We start from the raw sequence: 11,894 nt of genomic DNA on the forward strand, positions 1-11,894 counted from the left end.
CAGAATGTCATAAATTAAAAACGAAGACGAGAAATTTATCCCCTATCCCATTGATTGATTTGACAGAAGATGTAGAAAATATACATCAAGTCAACAATGAAAATCTTATTGTTGGTATCTCAAATGGTAATCAAAAAATAATATCAATTTTACATTTCAAATACTATGTTGTATATATTTTTAAAATTCATTGATATTTTCTTCTACGCTTTTATTTTACAGAATATTTGGATCATGGTGATCAAGATGTTGTATGTCAAACATGTCATGCAAAGTTATGGAGAAATGAATCCATTAGAGGTAAAGAAAAGGGGATTATCATCTGCGTATTTCATTACACACACCGGTAATGCATCATCCCCGTATGTCCAACAAGAATCATGCACCAAAAATAAGGGTTTTCAAAAAACTCCATTTCTAATTAAATACTTATGATTTAGTTTGTAATTAAATACTTACAAATCAAAAAGTTTTTGAAAAATTCAATATTACAATTCATAAGTTGTCAAAATTAATGAAATTTTATTTTATTATTTAATTAATTTTAAAATTCAATTAAAATTCAACACCCGTGGATTCCACGGGTTTTAACCTAGTTTTATATAAACGGAAGACTAACAAGTAACCACGAAATATAAACTTTTCAAAAGTTCAAAAAGATAAAAGAACTAAATTTGATATTGCGAAAAACTACAAAGACAAAACTATTTTCGTAGATTTGTCTATTTTAATTGAATGGAGTTTTATTTTTTCCTTTTTTACCCTATTATTATTTTTGTTCCGTTACGGTCTCCACCTTTCTTCTTTGGTTAGGGTTTTCTGTAAGCGACGATCAACCGGAAAGATTATGACGAGAACCAAAGAAACCAGAAGAAAGCGGAAACGTCATGATTCTCCACCACGCCCCTCGCGTGATCGGAGCAGCCAAAAGGCCGATCATTCACCATATTCAGCCTCACACCGTCCCCCGATAAGTTCGGAGCCGAATCACCATCGGATCAACCAACAAGAACCAACGGGTAAGCGTCCCACTTTCACTTCGTACATCGACACCCCTAATTTGCCCGTTAAAGTGAAGTTGCTATGTGAAATCATTGCACAGACGCCGCCACTAGAAGTAGATAGGGTTTTAGACGATGCTGGAATTAGGGTTTCTACAGACATTGTTGAAGATGTCCTCAAGTTATCATATGCACACCCATCCGCCGCCGGTAAGTTTTTCCGGTGGTCGGGATATCAGTTGCACGATAGACATAGTCCTTACGCTTGGAATTTAATCGTCGATATGTTAGGAAAGAATGGGTCATTCGACGCCATGTGGAAGGCAATCGAGTCTATGCATAAAGAAGGGTTACTTTCTCTCGCCACATTCGGCTCTGTTTTTGGTAGTTATGTCATAGCTGATAAGGTGAAAGGAGCCTTCAAGACATTCTATGAAATGGAACACTATGGCTGTGTACGCGATATTGTAGCTTTGAACTCGCTTCTCAGTGCCATTTGTAGAGATGGAAAAACCATAGACGCCAAGGAGTTTTTGCAGGTTGCCAAGGCTGAAATTAGACCAGATGCTGATACATATGCGATCTTGTTAGAGGGATGGGAGAATGAACAAGATGCAGTTAACGCTAGACAAACTTTTGAAGAAATGGTTGATGAAATCGGGTGGGAACCCAACAATTTCCCTGCGTATGATTCTCTTTTAAACACTTTACTCAAGGGTTCTGATGGGTTAAAAGAGGCTATGAAGTTCTTTGAATCTTTAAAGGATAGAAGGTGCTATCCAGGTATGAGATTTTTCAAAGCTGCATTAAATGAGTGTGTGAAAAAGGGCGATATGAAGTCTGCTATTGTGCTATGGGGTGTAGTAAAGTTGCAAGAAGGTTGCAAACCAGACACTGAAATGTACAATTTGATGATTTCTGTATATTTGAATCTTGAAGATGATGAGCTAGCTGGAAGAATTTTAGATGACATGGTTTTGAATGGGGTATTCCCGGATTCTCAAAGTTATAATCTTTTATTTCAGTTCTTGATTAACACAAATAAAGTTCAAGAATCTGAATTGGTGTTTACTGAGATGATTAAAAACGAATTTGTCCCAACTCATGACAATTGTTGTATGGCAGTTAGGGTTTTTGTAGAGGGTGGAGACCCTTATACTGCTATAAAAGTTTGGAAATGTGCAGTTGAAAATTACGAAACTGACCTTGAGGAAACAGGGAATATTTTGGTTAGTGGTTTACGTGATCATAATTGGCTTCCTGAAGCAGCAAAGTATGCAGAAGATATTATTGACAGAGGGATTAAGTTGACTTCTGCCACATTGTCAAAGGTAAGGCAAGGTCTTGCAAAAGCTGGAAAAGGACCTGTTTATGATGCTCTTTGGAAGAAGTGGAGTCTTCATCAGGTTAGTTTTTAGACAAGTTTTATTGCTACAATCGCTAGTATCTGCTTTCTGCTTTACTGACATTTTGTTGAAATTTGTGCAGATTGAGAATCCAAGTACATCCCAAAAGGCGTGTAGTGAACAGGTGAATAATCATGAGGGTGAGGACATAAATTTGGGGAATAGTGAGCATGAGAAGATAAATTTGGAGAAGAGAAAGTTGGAAGAGGCGAAGAATGAGAACCCAAAAAGGAGCAAAAATGCGTGTCAACAATGTAACAATTTCCACAAGGGAGAATGCAAATTAGGGCAAAAATCATGTTACAAGTGTGGGAAGCGTGGTCATAAAAGTAGTGATTGCATGGAAGAAGCGAGATTATGTTTTGTGTGTAATTCACCTAACCATGTGAAAGCCAATTGTCCGCAAGATAAAAAAAATGGGAAAAACACTGAGACTGTGACTGTGACTGAGTCAAAGGGGTGTGCGAAATGCAAGCGGGCCCACAAGGGAGAATGCTTGGTAGGACAAAGGATGTGTTTCAAGTGTGGGGAGAAGGATCATATTAGTAGGGATTGCAAAGCAAAATTATGTTTTGTTTGCAAATCCCCTGACCATGTAAAAGCGGATTGTCCCCAAGATGGAAACAAGAACACGGGTAAATAAATGAGTGTAAGATGGTTGCAAACCCGGGACAAAAAAAAAATGTATAAATGTATGATTTATTTGTAATTTTTATGTTAGCTATTAATTATTATGTTGATGTAGTGGTAAATATGTTAGATGAAATGTTTTTTTTTAACCAGAAAGATGATGTTCACCCTTTTAACGTTAGAATACTTGTGCATGATGGCAGATGTATTTAACTTAAAATCCTACTTTGGGAACTATTGCATGTTTATGTTGTACGAAAATTTTAAATTTGGTGGCAAAATATTCAAAATAACTGTGGGAAGTATGGCGATAGAGTTTATTAAAAACCCAGGGATTGTATTCCCCTTTTGATAATTTTTATTTCATTTTGATCTTGGTCATTGGTAATTTCTTTTTCTTTTTAGACATTCCAAATACTTTTAGTCATTATAAATAATGTTTTTATATTATAGGATAACATTTTTTTCCATTGGTTTAGTTTTTTCATTTACTTTTGGAAAAAGATTTGATATCGATGATGGTGTGTTAACTTTTTATTTTATTATGGCAAACTGGTGAAAGCACTCACTTAATTTTCTTGAATAATAATGATTGTCTATATCAACAAAATAATTTTGTAATATTTAGAGGTAGGAATAGAATATACATACTTGACATTTGACAACTATTTCACGTGTTAAGTTTCTAACCGACTTAACACATTTTTTCCATCATATTAAAACAATATCCTTATTAAAACCTTAAAACAAAGTTTAAAAATTTTAAGTATTTTTTGTTGTTGGTTGCTGAAAATAAATAAAACACAAATTTAGTTTTCTTTCTGTATAGTGTTCATGGAATTCTGCAAATGAATTAACATTCTTAATTATAAGTGAGTTATTGATAAACAAAAGCTGGAATAGCTCAGTTGGTTAGAGCGTGTGGCTGTTAACCACAAGGTCGGAGGTTCGACCCCTCCTTCTAGCGATATTTTTTTGCCGGTTTTCTTTGATGATTTTTTTTTTTTAAATTCTATAAAATTATATTTTTACCCGGTTTAAAACTTTGAATGTAGTAAACTCGTATCAGATAATCACCAGACGTCCCCTCATAAAATTAATATATAATTAACATAAATAAATGTAATATTTATTTGAAGTTTCTTCATAAATCATCATAGAAAGTTTTATCCTAATAACTGCCCGTTTTAGACATTTAGTAGTCAAAATAATACAATTTATATAAACTTAGAGTTAATCAATTAAAAAGGCAACACTATCTCATTATCTGTTTGTCTTAAAGAAATTTGAGAGTAAGATGATAAACTAATTTTATTTTAGAAGTAAAAAGCCAATTCAAGATAATTGTGTAAGAAGTGAAAACAGCTCACTTTGCCTGTTTTGTTTGTGCGATGAGGAAGAAGTTGATTGTCTCTTATATAATTGGCGGTATGTTAAAACCATTTGGGGGGTGGTTTTGCTTGTGGTATGGTTTGCTTAATATGGCCCGGACTTAAAGAGGAAGTTGTTTTTGGCCTTGTCTTACTTTGTTCTGTAGATGGTTTGAATTGAAATAATGTTATTTTCAAAAACTTGAGGTGCAATCTTGTGAAGACGGTGGATGATATTCAATATATAATTTTTTCTAACGTCTCACTAGTTTTTTAATGATCTTTCGTTCTAAAGAAAAGTAAATCAGTGAAAAAAGAAAAGTAGAACATATTTTTTATGTCATAATTTAATTTGAGAATTATAATAGCAAGATTTAAATTTGAAGATTTATATATGAAAAATAATCTTTTTATATGATAAAAAAATAATCAACAATAAGACGATAAAACATATTTTATGCGTAAATTTCTATAAGAATGACATATTTAAATTATATATGTATAAAACCTTTAAGTTTAAAAAACACATGTTGGATCTTAGCTTTTTGAAATCTAATATATTTTGTTTAAAATAAAAATTAAAAATTTATGCTGGAAACTGATAGCTGTTAGTTAGCAGTTAATAACCGAAAGTTGTAACTTTTATTATGTAAAAATGTTTGACAAAAATAGTTGTTACTTTTTATATGTATAAAATTAGTTACAAACTAAAAGTAAAAAGCTCTGAAAAACCGAAAGTCTTTTTTTTTTTTTTTTGGAGCTTTTTCTTAAAAGGTAATAACTAAAAGCTTTTAAAAGCGGTGTCTCAAACACATTCTAAAACATTTTGTTGTAACTTGTAAGATATATATTAGTATGGAATAAAAGTAGCAATTTTAACAATACAAATATTTTACATTCACTATGTTTCAAGAAAATATTTTACTTTTTATATGTATAAAATAGGGATGTGCATATGGACCGGGGAAACGACCGGAACCGGTCCCGGAACCGGAACCCGATGGAACCGGTCGGGCCGGGACCGGTACTATAATTTTGTCAATTTTTGGAACCGGGACCCGGTAAGAACCGGTCGTTGGAACCGGCCCAAAACCGGGAACCGGACCGGATAACTCACTCAAATTTTTAAAGTTGTATAACTGACTCAATTTAACTTTTTTTTTGACCTGAATCTTTTTCCTACATATAGATTATGATTTGTAGTTAAGTTTAGACTATAAAAACGTTTGATTTGGTTAAAAATTGAATGAGTTACAAGCCCCGCAAAGAAGGATGTCAAATCAGAATTTTTTTTATGTTTCAGCAATTAAATGTAATCTGACTTTGTTGTTCAAATGTACATAACTCACTCAATTTAACTTTTTTTGACCTGAATCTTTTTCCTACATGTATATTATGATTTGTAGTTAAGTTTAGACTATAAAAACTCTTGATTTGGTTAAAATTTGTATGAGTTACAAGCCCCGCAAAGAAGGATGTCAAATCAGAATTTTTTTTATGTTTTAGCAATAAAATGTAATCTGACTTTGTTGTTCAAATGTACATAACTCACTCAATTTAACTTTTTTTGACCTGAATCTTTTTCCTACATGTAGATTAGGATTTTTAGTTAAGTTTAGACTATAAAAACGTTTGATTTGGTTAGAAATTGAATGAGTTACAAGCCCCTCAAAGAAGGGTGTCAAATCAGAATTTTTTTATGTTACAACAATTAAATGTAATCTGACTTTGTTGTTCAAATGTGCATAACTCACTCAATTTAAGTTTTTTTTACCTGAATCTTTTTCCTACACGTAGTTTAGGTTTTGTAGTTAAGTTTAGACTATAAAAACGCTTGATTTGGTTAAAAATTGAATGAGTTACAAGCCCCGCAAGGAAGCGTGTCAAATCATACCGGTTCCAAAACCGAAAACCGAACCCGGACCCGGAACCGGTAGAACCGCCGGGCTGGTTCGGTTCTTGATTTTGGCTGAAGCCGGTCCCGGTTCGGGTCCGGGTCGGTCCGATTCGGTCCGTTTGCTCATGCGTAGTATAAAATTAGTTACAAACAAAGCTCTGAAAAACCGAAAGTTTTTTTTTTTTTTTTTTTTTTTTTTTTTTTTGAAAGCTTTTAAAAGGTGTGTCTCAAACACATTCTAAAACATTTTGTTGTAACTTGTAAGATATATATTAGTATGGAATAAAAGTAGCAATTTTAACGATACAAATATTTTACATTCACTATGTTTCAAGAAAATATGTAATTTTTAGAGCAAATCGCATGAATAATTTGTATTAAACTATATTGGACAATGTATAAGAGAAACAACATATACACCTCTATACATTAAGGAAACAACTAATAATGATGGTCCATTGTTGAAAGTAAAATACATCAATCACACTGATCAAATCATTGAGAATACAAATTATACGACTCAAGTGTCAAAATTCTAAAATCAGAATGACCAAGACACCTTTTCCTTCTTCATAAACGACCCAACTTCACCTTCACATTTACGTTTTTGTTTCTTAAAATATGAATGAAATATTCAACATCTCATTTGACGATCAATAGGAGTAAATTACATGCAAAAAAACATGAACTATATATATGGTGAAACCACATCAAAAAGACTCATAAGATTTTGGCAACATCTCTCATTAATCCCTTGTTAGCATTACAAAAATCCATGTACTCTTGATACGAAATAAACCCATCTCCATCTGTATCAATTTCACCCATCATACGTAGTACTTCATCTCCTGACACAGAGCCGAGTGCCTTCAAAGCTTCTCCAAGCTCGGTTGAAGAGATCTGACCATCTCCATTTGTATCAAACCGCTTGAAGATTCGATCAAGGTGAGCCTGGTCATCCTCAGCCATTTTATCTGGTTAATTTATTTGTGGTTGTTTCGTTCTTTTTTCTTTGTTAAAAGATTAAGGAAAATATGGCTTTATAAATTGGTTGTATAGAACAAAGATTGTGGTTGGCCTTAGAGTTCGGAGTGTAAACAAAGAATGCATCATTAAACTGTCCGAGAAAAAAGGGTTAAAGATGGTTTCTTGGTTTCTCCACCTTTGATGCATGTTTTCAAGCATAATCTAAAATTGTTTTCTAATTTTTGTACTTTATTTCTTTTGAGGAAATACGGAATAGTTTATTCTTATACTTTGTCCTAAATACAAATAAATAAATAAATAAATAATATTTTTGGATTGTCTTAACACATGATAACATTATCTTTGTCATTATTTTTCTATATAAATTTATAAATGCTTAGTCAACCTTCTAATAACTGTAACTACAATATACTAACCGACTTTTAGTCCACAAGGTTTTTATTTTTGCTTTTATTAAGGTTATATATATATATATATATATATATATATATATATATATATATATATATATATATATAGGGTTAGGTTATTTTGTTTCTAGTAACTATTGTGTGCCAGAATGCACAGATCTGGACCATCGGATGGAAGATAATCAAAGGTAATGATCTGAGGGTCTATGATAGTAGAATAGGATAACATATACCATATAATCACACAAATTTCAGCATAAGAGCATTTTAGTCAATTAACCTATATTAAAAAAGGAAATTTTCGGATTTTTAGAGATAATTAATACTTTATTTTTAAAAATCTGAATATTTAAATTAATTCAAAATTAGAAATTCGATTTTATTCTATCAGAATGGTAGAATGTTAACCATAAACTAGTAAATATATTCGTCGATTATATTCTGTCAGAATGACAGAATGTCAACCATAAACTAGTAAATACATTCTAAAAAGAATACACAAAATCAATCGATTATATTCTGTCAGAATGACAGAATGTCAACCATAAACTAGTAAATACATTCTAAAAAGAATACACAAAATCAATTCTTGAACTAATAATATCCAAATAATTACATTGTATGATTATGATTCATTGAATAATAACAACATTCTGAAAGAAAAAAGAAAAAAAAACATCACAATCTAACAAAAACACTAATCTATTATAATAGAATATTATTTTTTAGCAACACTTTATACATTGTAGCATAACACATTCTGGTATAATACACTCTCGTTCTCTATGTTTTCTTCCTTCTCCACATCAATGTTAGCCTCTTCAAAACCTAAATCCACAAAGAAAACATAATCAAGTTTCAAAAATTAAAAAATTCAATGCATTATAAGAGAATAAAAACTATAAATTCTGACAGAATGTACTTGTTGTTGACAATTATTCTCAAACATTCTAAAAGAATACATCTATATAAAATAAATTCTAATAGAATACATTACATAATTCAAGAGCTGTGATTGAATACAGAATTCAATAGCTGTGATTGAATCATCAACACGCATATGCATTCATTCCCAGTAAACACTAGAGTATGTATTCATAATTCACAGCAAGATAAAGAAGAAGATGAAAATGAACAGAAAAGAAACGAATTTGGAATACCTGGCTAGAAGAAGGCTTGCGTTCACCATGTAAGACAACCACCCGTAAACACTCAGTAAACCCAAGATCATACACCCTCACCATTGAATCAAAAACAATCAGCCCCACCATGGCATTTTCCGGCAACTGTGCAACAATCAACAGCAACTCATTCTTAAGTGCTTGAAGTTCATCCTCACTTGAACTACCATCAACGACAAAAACAAACACCGGCCAAATCCCCATCCCCCTCTCTGTTAACCCTCGTTGATCTAAACTCGACAAAGAAGACGAAGAAAACGAGGAAGAATTCGATTTAGCCAACCCTAATCCGTTACTAGTTCCCCAATTGTGAACCGGATTGGAATTCATCCGGGTCGGAGTCATCAAACCCTGGTGACCTAATTGGGTAAAGAAGGAACGAATATGATTTCTCAAACCCTGGTGACCTAATAGAAATTAGGGCATTTTATGTCCTGTGTTTTTGTTTGATCGGGTAAAGAAGGAACGAATGAAAGTAGCGTCGACAGGAAAGAATGAAGCACGAAGGCTCGCAGGCATTTTAAGAAATCCGATGTTTTGTCGATCTATTGCAAGGAGAGAAAAAGCATCTCCGATTCTCGTCTTCATTTGATCGGGGACGAAAGGAACTCGATCGAAGCAGGGGAAGAACGAACGGAAGGCAGCAACAACATAACTAGGTTGATGGTGATGGTGTTGATGCCGATGATGAAGTGTTCAACCACAAACATAACTAGGTCAAATATATTTAGTTTAATTCCTTAATTGAATGATTAGTTTATTTCCTTAATTGAATGATTTCAATTAAATAATTTCCTTAAATAAAAGTACAAAATGTCCAAAATACCCTTTAATGATTTAGTTAATTATTTATTATTTCCTGAATTCTCATTGGTGCATTTAGGCACACAATAGTTGCTAAAAACATTTGAACCTAACTCTCTCTCTCTCTCTCTCTCTCTCTCTCTCTCTCTCTATATATATATATATATATATATATATATATATATATATATATATATATATATATATATATATATATATATATATATATATATATATATATATGGGAGCGTTCAATCGAGAACATTTCTTATCGCGAGAACATTTGAGAACAAATTTGAAAAACACAATTTTTTTAATTAAAATTATAAAATAATATTCATATAATTCAAAAAATAATTATAAACAATTAAAAAACCCACTAACACCACTCATCACCCAACCAACACCACCCACCACCACCACGCGCCACCACCACCCACCACCACCGTCACCACCCACCACCATCACCACCTAACCACCACCACCTGCCACCACCACCCATCACCACCGCCCGCCACCACCACCAATAACCACTACCTACCACCCACCACCACCACCCACCACCACACGCTACAACCACCCATCACTACCCACCCACCACCACCACCACCACCACCAACCACCTCCGCCATCACCATCACCACCCACCACCATCACCACCCAACTACCACTACCCGCCACCACCACCCACCTCCACCACCCATCACCACCGCCCGCCACCACCACCAACAACCACTACCTACCACCCATCACCACCACCCACCACCACCAACCACCACCCGCCACCACCACCCATCACTACCCACCATCACCAACCACCACCCACCACCACCCGCCACCATCACCCATCACTACCCGCCACCACCATCACTACCCACCGCTATCACCACCCAACCACTACCACCTGCCACCACCACCCATCACCACCGCGTGCCACCACCACCCACAACCACTACCTACAACCCATCACCACCACCACCCATCACTGACCACCACCCGTCACTACCCACCACCACCACCACCACCAACCACCAACCACCACCCGCCACCACCATCACCACCCACCATCATCACCACCCAACCACCACCACCCGCTACCACCACCCATCACTACCCACCACCCATCACCACTCATCACCACCCGCCACCCCCACCATAACCACCACCCACCACCACCACCACCAACCACCACTCGCCACCACCACCCATCACTATCCACCACCACCCACCACCCATCATTATCCACCACCCACTACCACCCCCACCAACACCATCCAACTCCCACCCACCATAACCATCACCACCAGCAACCACCACCCGCCACCACCATCACCACCCACCATCATCACCAACCAACCAACACCACTCGTCACCACCACCCATACCCACCACCCACCAAAACCATCACCCGTCACTATCACCACCACTTGCAACCACCCACCAACCCACCCACCACCCATCACCACACACCACCACCACCACCCGGCCTCCACCACACGCCGTCACCACCCCCACCCCCACCTACAAATATTTGTTATTGTGTTTTTGATTCATTAGGTTTTCTCTTGTATATAATCACATGTGATTATATGTATCGAGTCACATGTGATTATATGTATCGAATCATATATGATATATATGTTATTAAATACATATAATCACATGTGGTTAAATACATATAACTACATGTGATTATATATATTTAATAAAATATTATTTACGTGGGCTGTATTTATTTTCGTGTTTTTGATTTAATAATTGGCATCGTGTATTAAATCATATGTGATTATATGTATTTAATCACATATGATTTACATGGACAATATTTGTTTTCACGTGTTGATTCAATAGTTGTTCTTGTGTATTTAATCACATGTGATTATATATATTTAATATATGATTCGTATGGAAAATTTTTATTCTTTCTTCGATTCAATATTTATTCTAATATATTTAATCACATGTGATTATATGTATTTAATCACATATGATTTATGTGGACAAGATTTATGTGATTATATGTGCCCACCACAATTACTGTGACAACCCGAAAGATATTCCGTTAACATAACCCATGCCGTTAATAAAATTTATTTTATTTTGGGTTTTTCCGTTAACTTTCAAATTGATTAATTCAATTAGAATTATTATAATTTCGTATGTGTCAGAACGAAATATTTATTTGAGTGAAAACACTCTAAATAATCT

The 11,894-nt window shown here is 34.5% G+C and overlaps 3 protein-coding genes and 1 non-coding gene across 4 annotated transcripts; 2 read left to right on the top strand and 2 right to left on the bottom strand.

The window, feature by feature from the left end:
* The first annotated feature begins 750 nt into the window (after positions 1-750).
* On the top strand, positions 751-3,305 carry LOC145160237 (uncharacterized). The gene is made up of 2 exons (XM_079079361.1): positions 751-2,407; positions 2,490-3,305. Exons 1-2 carry the CDS (start codon positions 848-850, stop codon positions 3,048-3,050), a joined length of 2,121 nt encoding a protein of 706 aa, XP_078935487.1. The 5' UTR covers positions 751-847; the 3' UTR covers positions 3,051-3,305.
* Positions 3,306-3,930: 625 nt separating this feature from the next.
* On the top strand, positions 3,931-4,004 carry TRNAN-GUU (transfer RNA asparagine (anticodon GUU)). Its single transcript has one exon. It is a non-coding gene; the product is annotated as a tRNA-Asn (tRNA).
* A 2,967-nt stretch (positions 4,005-6,971) lies between these two features.
* On the bottom strand, positions 6,972-7,306 carry LOC145156817 (polcalcin Syr v 3-like). Its single transcript, XM_079076051.1, has one exon. The coding sequence runs from the start codon at positions 7,271-7,273 to the stop codon at positions 7,025-7,027; it is 249 nt and encodes an 82-aa protein (XP_078932177.1). The 5' UTR covers positions 7,274-7,306; the 3' UTR covers positions 6,972-7,024.
* A 1,168-nt stretch (positions 7,307-8,474) lies between these two features.
* LOC145156818 (protein transport protein SEC23 G-like) lies at positions 8,475-9,631 on the bottom strand. Its single transcript, XM_079076052.1, has 2 exons — positions 8,862-9,631; positions 8,475-8,529 (listed from the first exon to the last, which is right to left on the bottom strand). The coding sequence occupies exons 1-2, from the start codon at positions 9,225-9,227 to the stop codon at positions 8,485-8,487; spliced, it is 411 nt and encodes a 136-aa protein (XP_078932178.1). The 5' UTR covers positions 9,228-9,631; the 3' UTR covers positions 8,475-8,484.
* Positions 9,632-11,894: the final 2,263 nt, after the last annotated feature.

This window comes from Lactuca virosa, chromosome 2 (genome assembly GCF_052849685.1).
Source record: "Lactuca virosa cultivar CGN04683 chromosome 2, Lactuca_virosa_CGN04683_v6, whole genome shotgun sequence".
Lineage (NCBI taxonomy): Eukaryota > Viridiplantae > Streptophyta > Magnoliopsida > Asterales > Asteraceae > Lactuca > Lactuca virosa.